This window comes from Drosophila eugracilis, unplaced genomic scaffold, assembly GCF_018153835.1.
Source record: "Drosophila eugracilis isolate 14026-0451.02 unplaced genomic scaffold, ASM1815383v1 contig_2152, whole genome shotgun sequence".
Taxonomy (NCBI): Eukaryota; Metazoa; Arthropoda; class Insecta; order Diptera; family Drosophilidae; genus Drosophila; species Drosophila eugracilis.
In genome coordinates this window covers 705,763-733,095 of record NW_024573036.1, presented here as the reverse complement: position 1 = coordinate 733,095, position 27,333 = coordinate 705,763, and the positions used below count along the sequence as shown (strand labels likewise).

The 27,333-nt window shown below is 41.8% G+C and overlaps 1 protein-coding gene across 2 annotated transcripts in view; it reads right to left on the bottom strand.

Moving 5' to 3' along the window:
- Positions 1–288: 288 nt before the first annotated feature.
- The window catches only part of LOC108110651 (AF4/FMR2 family member lilli), a 65,036-nt gene continuing 37,991 nt past the window's right edge, over positions 289–27,333 (bottom strand). Inside the window, exons 1-10 of one of the 2 annotated variants that reach the window (XM_017219755.2) lie at positions 8,702–8,862; positions 7,148–7,868; positions 6,605–7,032; positions 6,478–6,534; positions 3,503–6,418; positions 3,240–3,431; positions 3,072–3,152; positions 2,824–2,989; positions 2,605–2,755; positions 289–2,538 (exon numbers count right to left, since the gene is read on the bottom strand). In XM_017219755.2, the coding sequence (XP_017075244.1) occupies positions 2,405–2,538; positions 2,605–2,755; positions 2,824–2,989; positions 3,072–3,152; positions 3,240–3,431; positions 3,503–6,418; positions 6,478–6,534; positions 6,605–7,032; positions 7,148–7,868; positions 8,702–8,862 (5,007 nt within the window). In that variant the 3' untranslated portion in view covers positions 289–2,404. Of the gene's footprint in view, positions 2,539–2,604; positions 2,756–2,823; positions 2,990–3,071; positions 3,153–3,239; positions 3,432–3,502; positions 6,419–6,477; positions 6,535–6,604; positions 7,033–7,147; positions 7,869–8,701; positions 8,863–27,333 lie in introns of those variants that run through there. The other variant, XM_017219756.2, reaches the window with a different exon arrangement.

The following is a 27,333-nucleotide window of genomic DNA, read 5'->3' as shown; positions in this document are numbered from 1 at the left end:
CTTCGTGGCTTACCAACACTGGTCGTTTATTTGCTTAGAAATAGTTTAAAATTATTAAAAAATTGACTTTCTTGATTATAATCGATTTTTTGTTACCACTTCTGTTCTATTCATGAAGGGCAATTCCAAAATGAGCTATTTGAAATAGGAATTCTTTAAAAACCTACCTGGCAACACTGCTTTTTATATTTCAGTTAAAATATATATTATATATTAATATAATAATATTAAATCAAAAAATATTCACATCGCATTGAAAGTAATAAAATAAAACAATTGCAAGATATGTAAATGTTACAATTTTTGATGTTTTATTCGTTTGATTTATCAACTACTGTTACGGTAATTGCATATTAAATTGGTTGTTTCTTGTTTGTTGTTGCTTAAACTTTAATAAGTGTACTTGGTTTTAGCTGCGGCTGAATTTAATTATATTTGTACAAAATATATATTTACTTCTAGTTTTGTTAATGAACAACTTGTTGTCTTGCGTTCATTTTGGTTTTCGCCTCGCTAGCCCTGCCCTTCCAAAGTCCAGCTTAAAACTTAATTCTGTTGGTTTTGCTGTTCGATCTGTCGGTTTGCTTTGTTTCACTACAATAACGCTTAACAAAATATAATTATTAACTATTACTAGGCGCGTTTCGTTTGTTGTTGTTGTAGCTGTTGCTGTTTGTTGTTGTTGTCGGTTGCTTATTGCTGCAAGTTAATCTTGTCATTTTGAAAAAATTTAACTATAATTTCTACGTCGTTTAGTTTAATTCATCGTGTATATATATAAAAATATATATATATATATCTTTATATATACCAATATATATATATAAGTATGTATAATTAGGCATGTAATTATGTTTAATTTAATTATATGCTTGTGTGTGTCCATGTGTTTCCATCTACGTAATTTTATTATTTACAGTGTTTTAATAATTAACAATACATATGTATGTATGTGTATCAATTTATAATAATTACACTTAGTTGCACTGCACTGCCATCTGCATTCTTTAGTGGTAACTTAAAATTTGTCTATAATTTAAATGTTTTTCGGTTTCATTTGTTGAATTCGAATGCCTTGTTTCCCCAGAACCATTATTAATAATAATTTAATATTCTTTTTATTTTGGTTTCCATTCCATTTTGTTTTTCGTTTCATTTTCGCTTTGATTTTCGTAGTTTTCGTTTTCGTATATGCCAAAAAAAGAGTCAACAAGATTTTGCTGCCTGCTTAACGATCCATCGATCTTTCCAATATATTCCATATATCTGGGTAAGTACCTTCCTATCCCCATCGTAATCCAAAACCCTCTTATTGAAATCGGCTTAAAGTAGTTTACAGCATTCACTTTTTTGGCATTTAAAAATATATTTCTTGTATATCGGCGGCTATATGTACAGCTTATATAACTATTTCAAGGGCAAGTCTATTTCGATTGATTTTTAACTCGTTTAAGTCTACTAATGCACTATTAGTTGTTGCGTATGTGTGAGAGTTTTGAGGCACCCATTATGAATTAAATCGAATATCTTGGGGATAGGTTGGATGGGGTGAAGGTGAAACAAATAAAACCAAACAAAGGATACATTTTCATGTATATATTTGAAATATATATTAATATATATATATGTTATATATATATTTTGTTTTCATTCATGTATTTTGTTCTAAAAACGTGTTGTGATTGCTTTTTAAAAAATTAATTTAAAATTAATAAAATAGTTGCATTAAACATAATTCATATTGAAATGTTACAAAAAATTTATAACTATAACTTTTCTTTATATAGGCGATAATATATATATTTATATTTGCTAACATTTCTCTTTACCAAGGCTGCAAAGCAAAATTAACTAAAACTTAAACAATTTAAAAAGCCGTTTCTCCTTACTGTAGTACGCCTACTAAAACAAAATTCAACTAAAAGTTTTGTGTTTTTTGGGAAGAGGAAACAGGGAAAGAGGAGCTGGTTATTTGCTTTTCGCGCTTACAGACTAGATGTATACCTAATATAACTTGTAATGTGTGTTTGTTTTTCGTTTGTGGTAATATCAATTAAAACTAGGCATAAATATAAAGCTTAACATTCTTAAAACAATCGAAAATTGAGCATAAGGAAATAAGTAAATGGTGTGCATATACAAAATACATACATATAAAAATTATACATTAATAACAAATCATTTCTTGTGTTGTTTTTGTTTTATATTGTGGTTATCTTCGACCTGTTGGAAGGTTGTTGGCTTCGATTCCTTTTCTTTCGTTTCTCCCTTTGATGACTAACTAAATTAGTAGCTTGTAGTAGATAATAGTTGCTAATTTGGCCTGACTTTCATTTAGACACGTTTGGTGGTGTTTCCGTTTCCGATTCCTTTGCGTTTGCGATTGACGTTGCCGCTGTCGCTACTAGGACTGATGTGCCGGATGCGAAACGGCATCCCTGAGCGTCTTAAGACCCGCCTGAACATACCGGAAAACTTCATGCATGGTGCTATGCAGCGTTAGCGGGCCGTTCTCGTGATCCAGTTTGCGGAAGAAATCTGAGAGGAAGAAAATGATACACGGGATTAGGAATGCCAGTAAATCAAATTGCGTTTCCGTCTCACCTATATGGTTGCCTGTGCGCACCAATCGATCGGCTTGATCCCACAACTCGTGAGCACTATGCACATAACTCAGATACTCGTTCTGCTTGCACAACTGATTGTGTGTATCCTGAGGCACTATTTTGCCTGGCGGCGTATTCGAACCGGAGCCCTGAAATGGACAAATAACAACAATGATTAATGCTGCACATTGAAAAATTCCCTGCTATGTGGGCTTACCTGTGAGCCAACCGAGTTCGATGGTGATATGGAGGAAGGCGTGTTGCCGTTGACCATGTCTCCCCTGCCAACGCGAAAGAAATCCGTGAGGCTGGCAATGATGGCGCGGCAGTTTGCCCTTCGTAGCTTATAAAGCTTCAGTGATATCAACGACTGGCAGCGTAAACTGTACGACAATAATTAAGACAAATCCAACAAGATTATTAAAAAGATACGATTTTAAAATGTTTCTAATCGTAGGGACCTACCTGAGAATGGCCACTTTGTTGTGCGTTTCGTGCTGCCCGTTCGTTGACTGCTGATAGGGACGAAACTTAGTGGAGATAAATCTGAAAGTTGATGCCATATTAATATTGTGGATCGTTTCTATCACTCCCGAAGCTGTGGGCACTCAAATTTTGGCACACTTTACTCACTTAATTAGCGACAGGGTATCTTTGTACATTGTGTTTGTGGTCTGCTCGGTGCTGCAGCGCTCCATAGCGTCGGCAGTCAGCAGGAAGTAGACAACGGCCTCTAGATACAAGGTCACCTGGTTGAAAGAGTCACGCTCCGAGTCGGCAGCATGCTTTCGTCTGATGGCCTCCTGGAGGAAGTGATTGTTTTTTCTGGTGGATGGAAAAAACATAATTTATGTTAAATTTGTAACTACAAACAAAATGAAGAGATTAATAATTACCTAGGGTCGTCACTGGTTTGCTCCACATCGCGATCGAAGTAGGAGTGATAGATCAACCGCGTGGCAGGGGCCGGGGCAGCCGAGGCCGCTGTCGCAGAAGATGCCGTTGCCGAAGGTGGTGTCGTCTGCACCGCTTCGTTGCAGGTGGCAGGCGCCACAGAGACCGTCGGCGGAGGCGGTAGCGGTGACATCGCCAGCAGCTTTTTGCTGGGACTGCCATTTGGAGCGGACACATCGCCAACAGCAGCAGCTGCCGCGTCTTCGTGAAGCAACTGGAGCTTGTCGTAGGAAAGGCGATCATGGTTGGACATTCGCTCGTGGTTGTTGGAGGGCAAAAGCACGGGCACTGGCAGCAGTTCTTTGCCGATCTGTACTTGGTCGCTTTTCTCCTTTTTCCGTTTCTTTTCCTTGTAGGGACTAGAACCGGAACTAGAGCTGCGTTTCCGCCGTCGCCCAGGAGGCTGCTCACGTTCACGATCGCGCTCACGCTCTCTTTCCCGTTCTCGCTCTCTCTCCCTATCCCGATCGCGCTCCTGCTTAAGTTGGAACTCCTGCTTGACGTTGCCGGGCTTAAATTTGGACTCGTAACCAGCGTCTAGCTCGGGCTCCGGTTTCACCGGATGCTCGTTTTTCACCTTGGTCACAGAATTTGTGTCACCGGCATAGCCATTGGGCACATGAACCGCATTCGTCGCCTGATCCTTGGGCGTTAGATGGCCATTCTGCTGGGCGGGAGTAAGTTTCTTGAGGCGCATAATCCGCTCCCGCGAAAGCTTGCTTAGATCAATTTTGCATATCAAAGAGGTGAGGTGTGGCGTGGTTGTCCTCGCTGGGGAGGCCAGACTGCCTCCCAGCTGTTGCTGCGAGGGCGTCATCCGATGCTTCGTCATGATTGCGGCAGCGGCTGCAGTTGGTGCCTGTGGTGGCTGTGCCGCCGCATCCAACTTGCCCTGCTGCTGCTCCTCCTGCAGATCCACGATCACAACCTGGCCTTGCTTCTTGGCGCCGCCCTCCTTCGGATTAAATATCCTCGTCAACGTATTTATCTTGTTTTTATCGCTCTTCGGTTTTCGTTCACGCTCCTTTTCACGGCGCGCCTCATCCTCCTCGCCGCTGCTGCTGCTGCCACCACCGCCGCCTCCACAGCCTCCACTCGATGAAGAGCTGTCGGAACTGCTTAGCTGCTGGCTATGCTGACTGATTGGCAGCGGCGTATAGGGCGGCAGTTGCTGTGAAAGCGACTGTCCACTTCCAACCTGGTTTCTGCCCTGATCTTCCGGCTCGCTGTCACTGCTAGGTGAACTACTCCCGCTGCCCAGCAGCGCCTTCTTTTGCACGGCGCCAGTTTTGTTCAGCTTGACTATCCGGCAATTTGTGTTTTGGGTTTCCGTGTCATCGCTGCTGCTCGAGGAACTGCTCGACTTGGAACTGGATCCTGCGCTCGAAGAACTGTCGTCGTCGGAGCTGCTACTGCCAGCATTAACACTTGCCGGTTTCATAGGAGCGGCTACCAAATGAGGGGTGGCAACCTTTTTGGTGGGCGTATTACCGTTGGAGCTGCTCTGGCTGGAATGTTCGCGTTTCCTCGCCCTGCTCATGGCCAGCGGTGTTTTGGCGAGAGGCTTTTTAGCAGCAGTCAGCGTTGGGCCTTTAGTCTGGGAGCTGCTTCCGGCGGATGCACTACTCAGGTTTCCACTACCACCACTTTGTTGTTGTTTTCGCGGTCGTCCGCGTCCTTTTTTCACCGTATCCGCCGCGGGCTGAGTTTGAACTGAAACAGCAGAATGATCCAGTCCAGGGTGCTTGGCTGGCGGCTCATCGTCATCGCTCGAGTCCAGAATGGGGGCACTTGTAACCGCCTTTTTCTTCCGAGGCTTCTTTTGTCGCTGTTTTGGTGATGTGGGCAGCGGAAGAATGGGCATAAGGGTGACGCTGTTACTCGGTGGTACCTTCTGTGACTGCGTCGGTGGTACTCGCATAACCGTTGTGATGGCAGCTGGAACACCGGGCAGCTGAAGAGTTTCTCCGGGACCCGGCATGGGGACCACATCCCCGCCAGTCGCACTGTCCGAGCTACTGCTGCTGCTAGAGGAGCTTCCACTAGCACTGGTTCCGGAATCCGAGAGTCGGGCTGAGTGTAGTGCCTCCGCCGTCTCGCGTTTGATTTGGGTTTTTGGTATCGCTCCTAATGCCATCTCTGAAACAGCGTCGATGGCCTCCTTTTTCACCGCCACCGGGGTGACACTAAGGCCACCTCCATAGCGTATTTGTTGCTCCTCTTCGTCGTCCTCCTCCTCACCTTCTTCCATGGCCATGTGATCGTCGTGGATCTTTTCGTTCTTAACAATGGCTGTGGTCACATCAATGGACTCGGGTATGATTTGGGCTCCCCCTGGCAGGATGCCTGGCACCTTCATGCTTACATTGCCGGGCGAGACGCTTTCGGAATTTGTCTGGTTGGCGGGTTTGTGGAAAAACCGACTCAGATTCCACTTGTTGCTTTCCGTGGGCGATGGCGTCTTGTTCGACGAACTGCCTCCACTGCTCAGAGTGCCAACTGATCCATTCCCTGCGCCGACAGCTACATTGGAGTTTACACCAGATGATCCACCATTGCCGCTTCCAAATCCACTGGAGCTGAGCAGTCCTGTTATTGTATTACTGCCACGGGCAATGATCTCATGCCTGTATTTCTTATTCTGGGCCCCGTTGGACGTCAGTGGTTGGGGCCGATGCTGTTGCTGGAGGACTTGCTGCTGCTGCTGCTGTTGCTGCTGGATAGATGGCTGCTGCTGCAGTTGGTGATGCTGCTGTTGGTGGTTTGGATGGTGCTGTAGATCGTTCTTGCTGCTCGACTCACTGCCCGACTCACTGGAATCGGACTCTGAACTGTTACTGCTGTTGCCCGCCGATCGACTAGAAAAAAATCAGTGTTTAGATTTTAGGATTATAAAATAGCGTGTTTTCCGGCTTACCCTTCCTTCTTTTTCTGTTCATCCTCTGATTCGGACAACTCCAGATCGTTTTCCAGGCTAGTAAATTTAATGGAATAATGCATTAGTACAAAATTAGCTTTTAAATAAAATGTTGACGTTTATTTACCAGGAGTCTTGCTTCTCCAGCGAGTGATTCTTTTCCATTTTGAGCGGCTTGGCCAATGGCGGCGACGTGACTACGGTAGCTGCTTTGGGCGGAGTGGGTGGCAGTTGAAGCAGCGGCGCCAAAGTCTCTCCAGATGTCGTCCCACTTGTTGCTCCGCCCAAGGGCAATTGGCTAGCCTGTGGCGGTGTTGTTAACAGGGGGGCGATGGGCGAGGATATTGGCGCGATAGGAGGGAAAAGTGGCGTCATCAGCGACGAAGGCTCCGCAGAGGGAGGGGAGCCGATCATGTCAATTGCATACTTTTGTTTGTTGGGCGCGGTCAGGTTGTAGTTCTCCCGCGTTGGTGCATGTGGCGTGGCCGCTATCAATGTGAGAGGCGTCACCCAGAAGGTGCTTGCAATGTCGCTGATTATCTTGTTGACGTCCTTCTGCGGAGTGAAAGGAAGGATTGGTTTATATATAATCCCAAGGATTGAAAAGATTGTAAAAGGTGCAGCATCAGCTGTAACGTTTATAACTTTTCAATTCAAATAAATATATTACCTCCGGTGGTGGCGGTTGTTGACCCGCTGCTGGTCGTTTATTGGCCGCTGGCGGCACAAATCGTCCTGCGGTGCCATTGTGAAGCGCTGGGGGTGGTGGTCCAAGAAAAGATTTCTCCCGCCCATTGGGCATCTGCGTGGATAGGGGCGGCCCCAGCGGCGTGCTGGCTGGGACTCCGCCGCTGCTGGCATTGTTTGTGGCGCTGGACGAGTTACTGTTGCTGGAACTGGATCTGGGCGGGCCGCGAGGAGGGGCCATGCCACTACTCGACGGAATGTCGTTCTTCATGGGCTGGCCAGGATAACCGCCTCGACCATTGTAGGGCGGTTTGTTGTCCGCCTGCTTCAGATACGTCGGCGGCCGCTGTTGTTGCTGGTAGTGCTGTTGCTGACCGGGCAGCGCTGAGGTTGCAGATGTGGACCCTGCTGATGAGGAGGCGGAGGAGGGTGAATGGCCCAGGGACTTGGCTTGCGGCGGCAGTGGCGCCTGCAGGCGCGGATTGCCGGCGCCGGGCGCACTTCGACTGATCCCCACAGTGGACTGATTAATGTATACCCGCGCCTCGACGAACTCGCCCAGGGCTGCGGTAATCTCCGCATCATCCTCAGTCAGTCGTCGCGGCTCTGCGAATAGACTAGTCTCCCGATCGTCAATCTGTATGCCCTGTTGTCGCTCGATTTTCTCACGCTCACGTCTTTTCCGCCGCTCGTACTCCTCCATGCTGAAAATCGTATAAAGGTTTATTATTAAAATGGATTGACTTGCTTTTACTGCTCTTGTGGGTTCGTTTATTTTTCATTAACTTGTTTTTTTTCTTCATTGTTTAATGGGTTGCAGTAACAGTAACAACATAAATTAGAACAGCAAACAAACGTCACAGGAAGTACAACAACAACAGCAACAAACATGAAACGCATAAACAGCTTGAGGTCTCAAAGGTTTCATCCAGGACAAGACAAACAAATTGTCATGCATTGCGTGCTTTGGGTTCGTCAAAGACCTTAAGACAGCCACAGTTTTAAATGGAGAAAAGCATATTCACGATTATACTTAAAGAAAATTTGGTTTGTCTTCTCTCTCAGGAAATGGAAATTATTATGTTTCGACTTTTAACAGAATATACTTAAGTGTTTACGGTTTATGAACTCGATTTCTGCTCAACCTCCCCTCCCTGATTTTGGTCGTTCGTCAATATTTGACCCAGCTTTGTGGACATGGGTGTTGTTAGGTGCCAACAGTTTGACAAGCATAAGATAGGTGTCAACGGTTAGACATGCACACACGCAAGCTACGAAGCATTTTTTGGGTTTAAAGGAAAGTGGGGGCGTTAAAATTGTGCAAATGTTTGCATTTGATTTTGTCTGGTTTTTAAGTCTAGTAGTGGTAGTAGTGGTGCAGACATGCTTGAGGACACAACAGATATATATGATAGGAGTATGTGTATGAACAGCAACGAAGAGACAGATATGTGTAGAGAGAGAGAGAGACAGAGAGAGAGATGGAGGACGGAGACAAACACAGACAGAGATAGAGTGCAGTGACTCTAAAACTTACTTATAATTTTGGCTATACAACAAATTGTTATTGTATTGCTGTAGTTGCTCTAGTTGTTGTTGTTGTTGGGGCTGTTGTTGCTGAAGAAGGAGAAGGCTGTTGTTGTTGTTGCTGCTGGTGTGGTGTTGCTGTTGAAGTTGTTGTTGCTGCTGCTGTGCCATAACGCGCGCTTAGTACAAATAAAATAATTAAATTATCCTCAGCTGAGAGGGCACACACACACACACACAGACAGGCAAACAGACAGACAGGCACACGCACACAGCCAAAGGATGATAGGAAGGGAAGTGGGGAAAGGGTAGATTGGAAGAGGGGACTGTGCAACTAATCTTCCCCTCTCTATCCCACTAGCTCTATGACTATCTCGCTCGATTGCTCGCTTATGTTATCGTTGTAATTTTGCGACGTTGAAACGTCGCTTTATTGTTGTCGATGTCGCTGTTGCAATTGTTGCAGTTGTTATTGCTTTTGCTGCTCTTGTTGTTGTTGTTGCTTCTCTTGCTTTGCTTTTGTTTTTGCATTTGCAACATTTTGGAATTCTGCAGTTTGGCAAGCACTATCGTTGTTGCTTTCCTATTCTTTCTTATTTCCTTGTTTTCTTTTTCTACTCGCAGACTTTTCTCGTAAATGCTGAACTTGATTTGTTGGTTAGGGATTTTGATCGTATCTTCTATAGTCTTTTATTGCTTGAGTACGTTGCTAAAAGAGTGCTTGTGTGTGTGTGTGAGTAGGAAAAATAAAGTTGCAGTACCTGAAACGAGAACAGAAAAGTACAAAAATTAGTTGCCTACTTCTCAGAGCATTTTAGTATTACAAAATTAAATCAAAAGAACTTCATTATGTCCTTGCATTCACAATGATCGGGTATGCGAAGTACTTACAACTAAAGCTGAAAGGAATTTCCAACCACATAGAACCACACATGTACATTAGGGTGGACCCATTAAGTGAATTGAAACATCATAAGTAAGTTACAGTTCATACCCAATGTTTAAAAACAGAATAGATACTTTAATTTTTTATGCCTAAATTTAAATTTATTTAATTCAAATTAAACAGGTTGAACTACCTGATAGGTTCACTCTGATTCCCACACATAAGTACTTGTAACAGGCAGCAGTGAATGTCACTCGCCTTCTCATTATGCAAACGGAAACCCAACCACCCGAACCACCCACATATGGCTGCGAGGATTATGGCCGACGCCCGTCACATCCTGTGTCCTCAGTACTCAGACCTCAGTTGTTGCCATCATTTGGAGAACTTGCCACAAGAACTGGAAACTGAGAACCGAGGAACTGTGGCATCTGCTTGGCTTGGCTTGGAGTGCAGCGCTTAGATTCACTTAACCCGAGACTGGCAGAGGACAACGATGTCCTTTTGGGCGTATTCTTATGGAAAATTTGCAACTTGAACTACATAGGCTAGGTGGTTTCAGAGGCCAGAGGAACAGCATATTCAATTTAAATGGCTAAAACTGTTTTTTAAATATAACTTTAAGAAATGAAATTATATTTTCTTCAGATTTTCATTTACACCCTTTACCAAGTTTTTTAGACAAAATATACTTTTTATTTATGAATGAAAAACGTGTCAGTTAAATTAATTTTCTGGTCACAAACGACAGACGTACCAAGCTGACCCTTTTTCCCGTTGCTTAGTCGGAAAAAGAAGGGACAGAATGACAGACTGAGTCACAAATCTGCTGGCTTTCGGGCATTCAGTTTTTTGTGTTTGTGCTGCTACAATTTATTTGTCTTATAAATTTTGTTAACATCTCAACTGAGGGAGAGCCAGAGAGACAAACATTTAATTATTTTATTTCGGAAGAACTTTTCCTACCCCTCCTACACAGTGCTTGCAAATAGTTTATGCACGTCACCGAAAATAAATGGAAGACGAGTCGCCCGACGCAGCCAGAGAAAAAGCTTGACAAACTTTCTGATTCTGGCTCTCTGCTGGGCCGCCCTTTTGGTTTCTGGCTATTGCTTAATTTATATGTACAAGTATATCTATGTATATGTATGGCCGGCAGTCCAGTCCAGGGCCAAAACCACTGAACTCATCCGCCGAACCACCCGGAAAACCATGAAAACCATCCAACCTTTTCCCGTCCTGTGTGGCCGCTTTAATGTGCGTCCATTTAATCTAAAGCTACTATAATTTGTCCTTTTCTGTGTGTGAGTTTCCAGTTGTGCGTTTCGGCTTTTTGTATATTTGCATTTTGACTTTTGCTCTAGTCTGGCCATTGCAATTCCATTGCTGCCAATTATAAATAATTTTCACAGAGCATTCAAATGGCAAGCAGGAGGTACTAATCTGATGGTTTAACTTGTTATTTGTTATCAAGAAAATAAATCCAGCTGATTAAAAACTTAAAATTTAAATAGATTGAAGAGAGGGTAAATTTATTTAAAAACTTTTAGCGTTATTTTTGTGTACAAATAGTAATTTCAAAGAGAAATTTAAATTTTTTTTTCCTTTTCTTTTGTGTTCTCTGTCAAAGGGCCACTCCCGTTTCATCGAGCTTTTCACACTTGTCTATTTACTCTGTTTTCCTTTTACAACAAATACTTTGACAACGAAAGAGTCTTGGGCCCAAAATCATGCAAGCACTGAGAGAAATCAAGACGCTGATTAGCAAAAGGAATATCAAAGGATTAAGGCTCTTTCTCTGCTCTCTGTCTTTTAAATTAATAATAAAGTTTCTTAAATAAAAACTATAACATCAAATTAAAATGTATCAAAGTTATTCTTAGTGCAGACACCAACAGAGGCAAGTTCACACTGAAAGGCACCTCTGACGCTTGTGCTGGGGCATATGTTATGAATTTTATGCAAATATGTTTCGGGAGAGCAGACCCCCAACTCCCCAAAGGCAGTTCCATTTTCCCTGCAAGAGTTTAGCACAATTCGTGACGTTATAAATTCTTATTTGTTTGCCGTTTTCCAGTGGGTTCGCTGCTCTATTAACATTTAAATCGTTTTTTTGGGGTGTTACGAAAAAACACAGCATTCGTCTGGGCTTGTTTCTTACAAGTCAAGAAAAGTTCGTGTAACGAGTGTAAGTAACTTTTGACTTATTGGAAAAAGTAATCTGAATCATTTTTTTTTGCTTTCTACTTAATGCATTTATTTAATCCTTTTTAACTCGTTGTCCTCAATGTATGTATAACTTTTATAGGAAGTCAAGGAAAGTAAAAGTGTGCAATACACAAAGAATAGTTCTTGTTTCGGTTTCGTTTTGATGAGCCTAATAGCAATCAGGTTCACTTCATTCATGGCTGCTGCAGCCTGCTCATCGTGAATCATTTAACAACATGCACAAACATTAAATTACGCATGGAATTCCCTTTTACCGAGGCCCAGAGCACCCCGACACAGGCAATGGAACACACAAGACTCACCAACCAGCTCTTGGCATAGAAAATTCAATTCAATTCAAGGGGCACAAGGCGGCCCGGGAAGGGGCAGGATAAAGGCAGGACGAAGGCTGGATGAAGACCAAGACAGAAACGAACGAACACATGCGACTAATTTCATATTCATATGCATATTTAGACTAACTACCAGCCGAGGGAGGCGGCTGCAATACAGGGCCGAGAGCACAAGATGATGACGCTGCGATGGAGGGGGCAAGTGGGATGGCGGCTGGGAAAGCAAAAGGCAGTCACTGCACACATTGGCACGCCTAATTTATAACACAAAAGTCTACTTAACTCCCCTGTGGAAACTACAAGCAGAGACGCCGCCGCTAAGCCGCCGACTGGAGAGGTGAAAATAAAAATAAAAGGAATCCAGGAAGCCTACTTTCGTTGACCGAAGCATCGGATACCCATGAATCTCTACTGCATACTGTAATACTGAATCTAAATCAACTTCTTAATACATCAAAAGGGTTAAATCCACACTAATTAAAACAAGAATACTAAAGAATTCTTAGCCCTAATGAATTTTGAAGTTTTCATTTTAAAATGTCCAACTAAATCATAATACCCTTGACAAGGGTGTAATACAACGAAGATAGCAGAGTGGCCAGCAGTGAGTTGTGAGAGGCGGGGGATGAATTATCCCCATTTTGTTGGGCAGTGCATAAACAAAGCCAGGTCTGCTGCTTTCCTCTGAGTGTGACTAGGGTGTGTGTGTGTGTGTGTTTGGACAGGATTTATTATCAAATGGGCGCCATAGACTAACGACCATAGCCACAGTCGCTTTACCTCACCACCTCGCCACTCACCACCCTCCCATTTCCCGCCATTTCCCACATCCTGCCACTCGGTCCGCAACAAACAGCCTTTGGATGGCACCGAGCACAGTACTTTCGTATGTCTGTACAAGCAGAGTCAACAAATTTTATGGTAGTCATTAAACTTTCTTTCAGCAGAGAGCCTCAAACTCGAATCCAACTTGGACTACACTCGGTTTAGGTGGGTTAATTTATATCTTTAAGGTCCTCCACCTGCTGAGAACGAAGCAGATAGTTTGTGTCTCTGGCTCAGGGGATGGAAATTTATTTAATTAATTTGAGCAGTTTAGCTTTCGTTCGAGTGTAAATATTGAAAACAAGTTTAAAATGTCCCACTAACCAAATTTAGAGTGCATTAAGTCTTTTTTATGAATTTAATATATTATGTAGTTGTTGATTACTCAAAGCCAGTTTATGCCGTTTAATAATTCGGTCAATTCCAGTTGTTGCCGTTTAATTGAAAGCTTTAACCTGCTGCTAACAATTGCCTGCCATATGCAACATTGAGCATATTATTTTACAAATAGAACGACAATTTGTCTTTCAATTAGCCTTGATTGAGTTGTTTCGAATTGCCTACTTTTTTGGGTTGCCTGCAGTTTCCAATCAATTTCATATGCACACGCATTTGACAGGTGAGTGGGCTGCTGGTTAGCTGCCTGCTCATTCCTGTCAACTTGGTTCAATTTCCATGGATATATATATATATATATGTATATGTATATAGGTGGATATATAGTGGACGGACTATTATCTGCACATGCAGCGTTTATCTGCTCTGTCCGGACACCTTGACTTGTCCGGTCCGACGTTCGTTTGGCTTCCAGCTAGCTTTCAAACACAAACAGCCTCGCCCCTCACCAGACTTCATATTGATGCTGACGCATATTTCCTGCTTCATTAACAGCAACGCCGCCATAAAGTATGCTACCGTACGACGACGACGAGGGTCTAAAAAACTGCAATGCGTTCAGCCAGCTCCTCCTTTGCTCCTACTTTTATCGCTTTTTGTTCCCACCTGGCGTTGGCTTTTAACGAGACGTCGTCGTCCTAGTTCGAGCTAGCTTCCTAGCTCTCCCCATCCACCTAGTTAAGTCCTGTCACAGTTTTCCCCATCTCTGCCTGCTCTACTCCGGCGTTCACCGTGGGCTGCTTTGGTCACTTGTGTTGCCTTGCTCCATTTCAGCAGTATGCCATTTTTTCACCATTTTACTTCTGGTTATTAATACCTGACTTTGCTAGTTTCTATTTAGATTAAACTCAAGTTTTAATGTTAAAATGAATAATAAGTTGGTTTAACAAAAATGTTCTTCAGCTGTATCACCTGATTTGACTTTTAAATCCTCAATATTTGCTTTGAATAAAAGAGAGTATTCAACTTTTCCATTTCTCCACAATGTTTATTCTACCTCTTTGCTTTCGCCCAAGTTTCATCGCTTTTCCCTCCCAGTCCCGGAACCTATTCTCTCCACCGTTTTTCGTTTTCCTTAGAGCATGGCTTTTTCTATGGTTGTTGTTATGTTCGCTGTCCGACGTCTTGATTTGATTAAAATGATAATAGTTTTCGGGATTTAACTTAAATTGATGTGGGTTACAGAGTCCTGTTGCTGCAGAACTTGCCAAAAGAATGATGAAAATGGCACAGAGAGTGCGGATCGAAATCATTACCGCTTTTTGTGCGCTTAGCATTCTTTAGGGGTAAACAAATTTCGGAATTTAAGGAGCGGGTTGAGATTCAGCCAAGAAGGATGTGCAACATAAAAATTCCATTAATAAAATGGCATAACATTTGCTGCAATTTCCTCCTTTACCCTAAATCCTTTCTCTCCGTAAATCTCTCCCTTTCTCTGTGGATCTTTTAGCAAAATTGCACTGGCCGTGGCCACTGAATCAAGTGCCTCAAATTGCCAGGCTTTAGATATGAAGGTAACTTTAAACGAGGGGGCATGAGACCAACTTGTGGGCGTGCTAGCAATGGCCTAGGGAGTAGGTGAAGTGTGTGTATGGGGGTTAGCTTCGCATATCCTGCGGTTAACCATCGGTATTTCTACACTCTCCCCATGAATCTCTTGCCCAGCTGACACTGTGTGTAATCATAAAGCAATCATCTCGAGAAAGCCAAATTGCAACAGAGTGTGGCTTTCAAATCAATAGAAGCACTGAAGCGAACCCTTAGAGCAGCTTAGCCTTATTAACAAAGTTTTTAATTGATTGGCCAGCCTGTTTAAAGCTGAGACTTTAAACCATTTACAATGGAACTGAATCAGCACTTGTAAAAACATTGCTAATATCTTTAAGTTCTATAAATTTCAAAGCAAAGTGAAAACATCAGTCCATGAACACAGAACGATTCCCAATAAGCTGGCACGTCCATTGGATCACAATAACGCCCATTCGACCAATGGGAGCAGCTGTGCCGGCTAAAACAAAAACAAATCAGAGAAATTGTTCAAGTGAAATGTACAAAATAATAACAGTTTAAATTGAAATTGCATTGTTGCAAGAACGACAAAGAGAAGGGGAAAAACAACAGTGGTCCATGCAACAAAAACCCTTGATTTTTTTTTTTTTTATATTATTTTTATTATTATTTCCAACAAAAGCCAGTGACGAGCGGCAAAAGTTTTGCGGTTGGCAACAATTGTTCGTTCCACTTTTTGTTGTTGGCGCCATAGCCACTGTTGATTGCCGGCCTACAGTTGGACAAGCACTGCTTAATCAAACTGTGGATTAAACTAAACTGGCCAATTTCCAAATTTTTGTTACTCTACAAGATGGAGTCTGATTTGGGCAGTAAGTTTTCTATTTTAATAGGAATTAAGAATTTTATTATAAGAAATGAAGAACTTTTTGGGGATTTTAACTTGAATTTAACTGAACTTTTATGAACTGAATAATATCTCTATAGAAGGTTCTTTGATTGCAGATAAACAGCTAATCCCTAACAACTACTTAGCATTCTAATTTACCGAACCTTTCTATCTCAATGAGGTCTAGATGAGTTCCTGTCGCAAACAGTCTACAGACTACTACTGGTTGCTGTGACTACATTTGAAATAAATGTATCTAAAGTTTAGTTGGGAGTTTTATTCTTTTATCTACTGCTCTCCACTATGGCCAACACACACACACACACACACATGACTGTTTTGGTAGATCCTTGCTGGCGTTTCCTCTTTAAGTTTGGCTGTGTGTAATCTACATTATAGCATTTCGCAACGCTTTTCTATCTCTCTCTTTCTCTCCCTCCCTTTCCCTCTCCCTCTATCCATTTCACAAAAGTTTCACTTTGATAGTTGGGGTAACATTTTTTGGCGCTTTGGGTCTGCCACCGCCGCTGTTTTTGACAACTTACTCGTGCGTCGCGACCCGTCCACCGACCGCGCAACGCCCCCTCTAAACCCCCAGCCCATCCTGCCCCTTTGAGGCAAGTACGTAAGTCTAAGTGTGTATCTGTTATATGCCCAAGCAGATATCTTTGCTTGGTAGCTGCGTTTGGCAACACATGTGCGCGATTCCCTCTGTCCATCTTCTTTTTATATGTCTGCCTCTTTTTATATTCCACACATCTTTCTCTCTCTATCGTGCTAACGCCACGATTTGGCCGACTCTTTTTGCCCTTTGGGCCATTAAAGTTGTCGATGTTACTTTAAATTGTTTTTCGTTGCCCGCTTTTTTTTTTTTTTTTTTTTTATTTGGGCTCTATTTGGTGATAAGTGATTTGTGGCACAATTGGCTCATATTGTGGGTTAAAGTCGATATAACTAAGAATTGACGTTAAAGGGCATGGGATTAATTTTACCAGCGGCATGGCTTAGACAGCTGCTGTATCTGAAACCCGGGACCAGGGCGTCCAAGACTCGTTAAAACGGCAAGCCGGGGCGACCCGTAGCATACAACTGTCTGAATATGCTGAAGGCAGAGGATATACACATTCCACAAATTTGGGTGAGGTTAATCAGTCAGGAATGAAGCAGGAATGGTCAGCATCATTCAGAAGGGAGATGGATGCGCTAGAGGCCAATAACACGTGGGATCTAGTGGATCTGCCACAGAAAGGGCTATAGGCTGCAAGTGGGTATTTGGCGTAAGGTTGACAAGGAAGGCTATGTAGAGCGCTTTAAGTCAAGACTAGTTCCAAAGGATGTGCTCAGCGCTATGGTGGACTTCGGGAAACATTCTCACCTGGTCAGATACCCGTCCGTTAGAATGATCATGGCATTGGCGGTTGAGAAGAAGCTGCATTTGCATCAGATGGACGTATCTACTGCTTACTTGAACAGCGAGCTATCGGAGGACGTTACATGCGGCAACCAGATGGGTTCGTAAGCGAAGAGTTTCCGAAGGTCCTAAAGCTAAAAGAAGTCTCTGTACGGGCTTAAACAAAGCGGCAGAGAATGGAATACTAAGCTCGACGCAGTATTGAAAAACTGGTTTACACCGTGTGTCAGCGAGCCGTGCGTATATGTACGCAATGGACAAGGTAGTATAAATATAATAGCAGTTTATGTTGACGATCTTTATGCCAGCTCAAATAAAGATGAACTTTTGGGCATCAAAGCATCAATCGCTAATAAGTTTGATGTTGTGGATGGCGGCCAGCTCAATCACTTTTTGGGCATCGAAGTTGAGCGCGATGGCGAAACTGGCAGCATAGCTATCGGCCATAAGCAGTATGTCGAGCAGATGCTTCATGCCTGGGGCATGTCAACATGCAAAACCTGTAGCTACACCACTGGAGGCGGGTCATCAAGTCAAATGTGATGACGCCAAATGCAAGCCATTGACGAGAAAGGCTATCAATCGTTAATAGGCACCCTGATGTATTTGGCTATAACAACTAGGCCAGACATACTACACTCGGTAGTGAAACTGGCGCAGCGCAACGCCAATCCTCACAAGGAGCATGAAGTTTCGGCAAAGCGCGTGCTGAGATATCTTAAAGGCACGGCTAACATGAAGCTTCACTATCAGGCTACTGAAAGGAGATACATGGATACGTGGACGCTGACTGGGCTAACGATACTACAGATCGCAAATCGTATAGCGGGTACGTCTTCATTGCTGCTGGCGGGGCAATTTCAGGGAAATCAAAAAGCAAAGTTCGGTGGCATTAGCAGCACGAAGCCAGTACATGCCTTATCCACGGCAGCTAGAGAGGCGATATATCTGAAGAAACTATTGTATGAAATGGGTTTCTTAGAAACCAAGTCCGTTTTGTTGTATTGCGATAATCAAAGCGCACAATGTTTAGCTAAGAATCCGATTTTGCATAAACGTAGTAAACATATTGATATTAAGTTTCATCATGTACGAGAGTTATATACTAAAAATGAAATAGATGTTAAGTATATAAGTACTAATGATATGGTCTCAGATGTGTTAACTAAAAACTTGCAAAAGAACAAACATGTAAAATGTATTAATGAAATGAATTGTTATTAATATGTATAAAGTATATGATTGTTGAGAAGGAGTGTTGAAATATGATTTGTCGGGCAACAATCGATATATAAACTTTGGTCACTCTTAAGCTACCCTTTTATTGCTTTATGCGATATTTTCTTATGTATTCTTTCTTCTTGTATCTGCTTTTGAAGACGTCACCACATATTGTCGCGCAGCCTTATTAAACATATAAACTTATAAGTTACTCATGTTAAACATACAGCTTCTTATCCGAGTTCCACAATAAATAAAATATCATATAACCAACAGATAAAAAAAAAACGTTGATTATTGAAGGAATATAAAGGAATTTACAAGTGTCTAGAAGTATGCAATAAAATTTTAAACAAATGCATTAGCTCTCCAAATTCACAATATATTGTTGCCTACTTTTAAACACCTTTATAAGTTATATTGAAAACCGTAGAGAATTTTAATTCAATAAAAACACATCCAGGATTCTGTTCAGCAAACAACTTCAAAGCTGTTCAAATGTTCTGCCACAACATCTAAGGTTGATGGTATTTGCATTGCTTTCTAGCCACCTTACGGCCAAATCAATTAACTTAATGAAAACTGTTTAGTTATGCACAAGTGCTGCTTTGACATGCATTTGCGTCTCCATTCGCCGGCCTAAATGGCGATCAAAATAATAGGTAGGGAAGGCAGATTTTTGAGACCAGTTTACCTGGCATATCACTTTATAAACCATGAGCCCGAATAATCCCACAAGCGATAGCATTCATATTTAATGCTGTTTTCATTATAGCCGCACAAGTCGGGGGTAAATGTATTTTGCATCCCCAATGACAGCAATTTCAAACTCAACTTGACCGCAAATCGCGTTCGGCTGCCAAAACGTAAGCGTAGCCAATTCATCTTCTGTGTGAGAGGAAAGAGAGACAGCTGTAGAGGGAGCAACTGAGATGGAGAGACTGGGACCGAGATAATTACAAAACTGATGAGGTCTCGCCGTTGTCTTCACTCTCATAATAAATTATCGCGCAATTTGTTAAGGGAAAACTATTGGCTGGGCCAAGCGGGGGGCGGCACACAAGCACCGAGGGGGGGGAAACTTTCAACAAGTTGGAAAATGGCAGCCCAAAACAACAGAACAGCAATAACAAGAGAAACAGAAACCATCGCAGCAGCAACGGTGGCAATAAAAACGTTTTCAACATTAATCAATTAATTTCAATTAAATTGTGAAAAATCACAAAAACGTGAGGAAAAACAAGCGCAACAAACAAGTTTCTGTATTCTGTATCCCGCCGTTGTGTAAAAGATTGTGTGCAGAGCAAAACAACGAAGGAAATAAAAACATAAAAAGTTAACAATTAAACTGGAAAACATTAAAATGATATTTTTCATAATGGCTCAGCTTAGCTGTAGGGACAAGAACGTGACAAATGGTGATGCTAGTTCTCAGTTGCATCTACAAATAGGCTTAAAACGAATCCAGTTTTTTTACAATTTTTGATTTTGTTGAAAACGTGACATCCAGAAACTATCGAAGATATATATTTATACTTCAAGAATAAGCACGTTATTTAGATATTATGAATGACATTTCAATAAAACCAAATTAAAACTAATTAATATAAATAAAAAGAGCACAATTAAGTCAATTCAAATGAGACAAAATGTGAAACAAGTATTTTGAATGACTCAAGAATTGTGTGAATTATTATTTATTGGGCAATAACCAAAACAGAAATGGTAATAAAACAAAACTGAAAATAATAATTCTCGCGGCCACGAAATAGGGAAAATAGCAAAGCAAATACAGAGGAAAAAGCAAACTTTTCCGTTTTCCCCCCCATCTTTTTCGCGTTTCTATTTTGTCTGCGTTCTCCCAGTTCTCTTGTTTATCTGTCGTAATTTATTGTATTTTCTACGCTGTTTTCTGCAACATGTGCGAGCTCCCTCACATTCTTGTTTTATTTCTGTTTTGCTTTTCGGGGGAAGGGAGGGGAGTGATAAGACTAGCTCCCACAACAACACTGACAGATAGAGATACAAGTTCTTTTTATCGGCAGTGCTACGACGGTTGCTATTTATATTGTTGTTGGCATAACAGTGTCAAACCGAATATTCGTGGTTTATATGGTATTTGAATATCATCTCTCCGATGAACAAAACACTAAATCTTATAGTGGCCTTAAAGCTTAAATTCTTATCTGCCTGTCAAGTGAAAAGCCTTCCGAAATATTTCTAATATTTCATTAAAAACACCAAACAGCCGTTTGTAAATATTGCCATAATCGAACAAACGCTTTTGTTAATAACACACCAGAAATTGAGTTAAATTTGGCATGAATGGAATTTGCTTGGGCAACAACGGTGCGTATACGTGATGCAAATTATTTTAATTGCTTGCCGTCATGTTATTGAACCCAGAACCGCAGGGGTAACAGGATCCTTTTATTAGCAGCCAGCTAATGCAATTGTAAGCCCATCGACATCGCCTGTTGGCCAACATTGGAGCTCCACTGACAAATGGGCGGTGGTTGTGTAGATATGATGGGCGGGTGGATGTGCAACACCGACTGCTGTTAACAAGGTTACATTAAAAACAAACTTATGCGGACGCTTTGGCGCCACCGACACAGGATGTGGGGCTGTGGGATGTGGCCAGGAATCCCTATATACCAACAGCGAGTGTGGGCAATGGGGATTCTTGTGGTCCAGCCATCGCCACCACACGTTTCGCTGTATACTTTAGACCGACCTGACATTAGGGGTTAGCTTTCATTCGCGCGTGCACACAAACATCGCAACAAAACACAATTAAACGGAATACGCAAAGCGATGCAAAACTCCAAAAATGCCAATGGAACATTTTATAGGGAGGGGTAGGCCGGAAAAATTCGTTTGCCCCAAAAGGCAAATGAAATAATGCATATATGTACGAGGTAAGCCAGGCCAGGCAGTTACACTTTTGAACTGACTTGTGTCCGCAGAGTTGGTTTGAATAAACCATAACTACAGGGCATTCGGAGTTCAAAATAATAGATTGTTTATTTAACTTTAATCTGCCTCCTTGCAGTGGAATAGTTACAGAGTTACAACCACCCACCACGACCCCCTCCCTAGATGGGAAAGCAAACAGTTATTTCCGGCTGCCTTCATTTATTCACTCTGGATTATTGCAATCCTTGGCATTGCCCGAACCACTTCTCTTGCTTTTTTACTTGCAATTTGTATGAAAATTTCGCATTTATTTTGTGTCGTTATTTTTAATATTTCCGCATAAATTATGCTAAATATTTTCCATTGTATAAAATGTGCTTCCTCTTGGCTCGCCGTTTGGGCAATATTTTAAGCCAGACAGGATAACAAAATACCGAAACAAATTTTAATGAGCGTTAGCTAGATATGGTCTACATACCTCCTTCTAACTGTAATGTTTGTGAAATTTTGATGAAATATCTTTAATTATTGTGTTAGCTTTTGACTGTCTGGAATGGCAACCTTGGTAAACTATGATTAGTGATAAGCAGACGATGTCTTAATCAGCCTCACACATGGCTAGTTCCAGCGAGGGTTGTTTGAGTAGTAAATGAAATGTCTACGGTTGCTTTTCGCTTTTACCGCCGCTTTGTTTGCATTTCCTTATAATTAAACTAATTTGCAAAGAGTTTTCCTCCAACATTTTGCCCCATTCTCGTCCTTCGTCCTTCGACTTGGCTTTTTCACTTATTTTTTTTTTTTTCTTAATTGCGTTTATGCTTTAAGTGCTAGCTGTGGGGAATCGAGTGCCTGGGGTATAAACAGGGACAGGGGAACTAACTTGGTTTCCTAGGACAGCATGCTTACGTCTGTCCAAGCACTTATTTCCCTTCTTCGCTTCCCTACCTCCCTCCCACCTAGCCAGTTTCCCTCAGTTTTTCATGCGCGTTGCGCGTCGTAAAATATTGATGGCCATAAATAAAGAACCGCGCAGCCTTTAATGCGAACGCAGCGCTAACGTAAACAAAATATAAGCAGAACAGTGGATAATTTATGTTTTATGTTTATTAATTATTAACCAACGGATAAAGGCATTTTAGTTAACTATTAATTTGATTGTTTAATATTTGTTTTCAGCTCTGTTTATTGTTAAGTCAGCATTATCATGATAAGCGTTAAAAAGTGGATAGTTATTGAAAACACACAAAAAATAATGTTCATTTTAGTTTAGTTTTCCATTCATTAACAAATAGAAGTTTATTATGAACTTAAAAGGGAAAGTTATATATATTCTTCAGTTTTGCCCCACTGTCGAGTGCCGCAGGACGAGTGGCAGTTGATTACAACCGTGGACGCTGCGGTCGCGTTAAACTGTTTGCGGTTGCCATGGAGGAAGGCGCGACGAAAGCCGAAGATGATGATGATAATGGAAAGGAGACGGAGTGCTGAGGAATTAAGTGTCAAAACGCAGCTAAATAAATAAAGGAATTAAGCGTAAACGGTCAAGAAATCCCAGACGGAAAGTTAACGATTTTATTGGCATTCGCGAAGGTATTGGAGTGCATTTTAAGTGCAAATGATAAATCATTCGGGCTTAACTTCTAGGAATGCATATCAATCTGAGCTATTCTTGCGTTAAATACCAGGTTTGTTTAGCAAACATGGCAATAAATGAGATAAAATTTGGCATATCTCAGTACACACAAATTAACTAGACTTAAAATATTTCCATAAACTATTTTTTGGCCTCCCAATTATCCCGCAAAAACCCCAATCAAATAGCAAACCCAAACTGAAATTAATCAAAATAATGGCTAAAGAATTTTACACATATGATATTTTTTGTGGGAAAACCAGTGAAAAAGGGGAAATAATTGCACATATATTTCAAGAGTGGCCAGTGAAATCAATTAACTAATTATTTAAGCGGCTTACGCTGGCCACCCAGCAAAACCCATAAACTGCGGGGCGTGGCCATTGGGTAAATATGCAGCAACAATAAATAACAAATAACGATAATATTATTGCTAGTATATTGACACAGGCAACGAAACATAAGTGAGACACGCCTCATTAATTTGAATTTCGTGGCAGGAGTTGCAGGATTGTGTGTTGCCCCCCCCCACTAGTGCGGCTTTCAAATGAAACTTCCTCTGCGGAGTGTGAGCTTACATCGCATTAGTATGTGAAGGCATAACCGACCGAACAAGCAGAACTCCCCTCACGCAAAATATGAAAATCATTTCGCCAAATGTCTACTCCGGTTTTCCCCGCTATCCCTTCGCTTTCGGCCATGTTTTCCCGGCCAAGTGACTGACTGGCATATTGAGCAAAACATCAAGTCAAGTCGGTTGAAAGGGGATCATGGTGGGATGAGCAAGTGGAATCGGGTGGTGGTTGGTTGATGTCTAAGTCAGGGGGTGCAGGGTCATGCCATTGGCCGTACGTGCGTGTTAGACACAACTTCCCCCTGCAGCAACAACACAAACACTTGCGAGTGGAGCAGTCGGACGCAGCGACGGAAACATAATGGGAATTTCAAATATGGCAAATATATAAGCACAAGGAATGCTGAGATCATCGAGCTGCCCGTCATAACGAAGCCGGAAATACCCTAGTTATTCTCAAAAATAATTTCCAATGAATGTTTTGAAGTTTTTTGTTCGTGAACAAGCAAACAAGTTGATTTCTTAAATGCCAAATTATCACTCAGATATTCGTCATTGTTTTTCAATGAATTCCAATAATATTCTGTGACCTAACTCTCCACTTTTTGAACCCCTTTTAGGTAGTGTCAACCGATATACCTTTAACTGTAGTTCTTAACTCAACGGTCAACTTCTCAAAAGCCCTGAAAATGACAATACAATCAAGTGGAGACGGGAAATGCATTGACCAGGCCCAGATGCCCATGCCAAAGGATTCGCTTTGTTGCTGTAGCAGTCCTCCACATACTTATACAGTTATGCGCCTGGTTAACTCATCTTGTGTTGTCTGCCAACTTGTGTGTTTGGGGTCTGGTTTGGGCTTGGGTTTCGGGTTCCGTTTCGGTTAAAATGTCGTAGTTGTGTCGCTGTCTAGCGATGCGATATGTGTGTTGCCTTTGTTGCTGTTGCTGTTGCTGTTGGTGTTGCTGCTGCTCTGCCGGAAATGCCGTTAAATGAAATTGTTTTCGTCAAAATTAATGTGCACAACAAAGCTGGAAAGGCGAAGAACAACACAACAGAGCAGCAAACACGACATCGTCATCATCATGGGGTTAAGTGGATGGGTGTGTGCTGGATTCTGGATTCTGGATTTTGGATTCTGGTGGCCACACGTACGTGACAGATTTTGATGAAATTTTCGAGCTCCCGAGCTGCCGAGCTCCTCAGCTCCCTGGCTCCACAGATGGGTGTCAAATGCGGGCTGGACTGGTTGTAATTGCCCGGGTGGCAAATGGTGTGGGATTCAGCCATAAGAAAACGACATTTTTCCGACGGCAAATTGAGCTTCTGGCATATTTTCGGCGATGTCTTTGTGACTGACTCCAAATAGGCAGAGACAAAATGATGTTGAAATTAGCAGGAAATACTAGAATATATTAGTGACAGTGCTTAAGTGCGGCACATAAAACTCTAGTTTGTTTTTACACTTAACTCACTTCTAATCAAGAAAAATGGCAGTTCCCAGAGACTGATTAAGTAGCTAAGGCCACAATTATATATTAGCTCTGCCTTCTAATACCAGGAATTAAACATCTTAATTCATCGAAAGTATAATTACGACTGGTGAGATCATAACCCAATACAAAAGAATTTATTAAATGCATGTCGGGGCAATGGCGATAAGGCTACTTTATATTTTGCACAACTCATCTGCAGGGAAATTTGTTATGTTTAAGCTGCTAATTTAATCTTGGACATTTTTACAACTTTTTTATAACTCAGGCAGATCCTCCTGCAACCCGAAACACAGGCAATAAGAACATCAAGACTGGATTTCGTAAAGAACTCAATAAAAGTGCGTGTGTATGTGTGGCATTTAGGCCTTTCTCATAAGAGGCATAAAGTCAACTTCCCATTCTATCGTTTTTATGTCCATTAAAACACGAAAAAAGGAGGCTAGCTTGGTTTTTGACAAATAAGTTATGGACTTTAAAAGATTAAAAATAATTCAGATGCAATATTAGTATTTCTACTAAGCTTGAACAACTTTGCCTTCTATGTTTTCCTCTGTTGCCTGACTCCGACATAAGTTTACACCAAAGAGAGACACAAAAAAAGGAAAACAAAACGAGAAGAGAGCGTTAGAATTATGACACAAAGCCGCATAAATCTTGCTGAAGATAAAAAATTGCAAAAACAAGAAAATCCTGGGGAAGTGCAAAGAGAAAGCGGGAAAAGCTAGAAGGTCAACAGTTAGGCCTATGTCCAATAGCTTTCCTATTCGTTTCGAGGTGAGTGTCAGGTGCAGAGCTTTTCTTGCTTGCCGGCCAGCCAATTTGAATTCCTTTCTTCTGTTCGATTTCTGTTTCGTACCATCATTTCGGTGAGTGATTTAATAGAGGAGTTATTCAGATATCCCGATGGGGAAAAACTGATTGATGGTGAACATCAAGACCTGCTGTCTTGCAGGCTAATTGAAATATTGGTAAAAAGGATGATCTACATGGAACGTTCTGTTTAAACTGCTCAACTGCATATAATAGCCTTCTCAAGCTGTTGTAAAATCATTGTTACATCAACACACATGATCATCGACCAATAATCATCTGCAGTCCTTGCCAAGGAAACAAGAAACTTGATTCCCTATCAATGAATTCGCTAGCTTATTGAAACGACTGCCAGAAAGTTCCTTTGCAAAACAGTTGCCAACAGGAAAAAAAATATGTGTGCCGGAAGCATATGCGAGAGAAGTTTTTAAGTTGGCATCGATTTTCGGCATGTTAGCCCATTTGTTTTCAACCAAAAAATAGTGGGCAACCGAGGAAACTATAGCATACTTTGTGGCCGATCATTGTGTGTCCATTCACTTGGAAGTTGCTGCGGCAGGACTCACATTGAAAAGATAACAAAAGCTCAACTCGCTACAACACCACAAAAATGCGTAGCTCAGGGCACCCTCAACGTTCTCCTTTGCCCTTTCTCTATCCTAAAAATCCCAGACTCCAGTGGACAGTGAACTTCCACTCCAGGCCATGCCCATACCCATGTCCTACTCCTATATACACAAAAGGCCATTCACAGTTCACAGACCGGGCGACGAGACGAGACAGACGCTTTTGGCTGCCTTTTTGGGGATTAGGGAGCCAGGGGCCAGGCCATGAAATTAGTATGACATGTTGACCCTGCCGAGCTAAGCCAGCAACAAGAAAAACATTACTGTGAAGCAATTATCAAAATGTCTAAAGTGCTGTTGAAACTCCCTGCGTATACGTAATATCACACATACGCCATGTTGTGCCCCAAAAGCAAACGAGCGAAATGAAATCCCGTTGATGTGCAGGTCTCAACTTGCAACTCTGTTTGGCCAAAAAGTCACTGGAAACTAGTCACTGCAAAAGTGTGGCAACTTTCTGCTGGGCATACATTTTTTCCTTCATTTTTTTTTTGGTTAGCCAATATTGAGTTGGTATTGGATTGCTTGAGTACTACTGGCACATGGAAAGCAAACATAGTCGAAGGCAAACTTACATTTCGCTCTGCTGGCTTTGGCATGTTCGATTTATTGATAGTTCAGCATCGGAAGCTAATAGACTGGATTAAATGACTCAAAGAGCTCAAAGCATTAATGTTTGATTACATTTTTAAAAACCATCTTTGTTGGTCTGAGTTTTAACATTTAAGCAGTAAATGTAAACCCATCACAAACACTCCTAATTTTATAATTTGATCCCTTAAACCCCCTAGGCCACAATTTGTAATAGAACGTTTGCTGTTATGTTTACTCCAGTGATTTACAGCGCATTTCATCAGGCCAGGTCGGTCATCACATTCGTGTACAA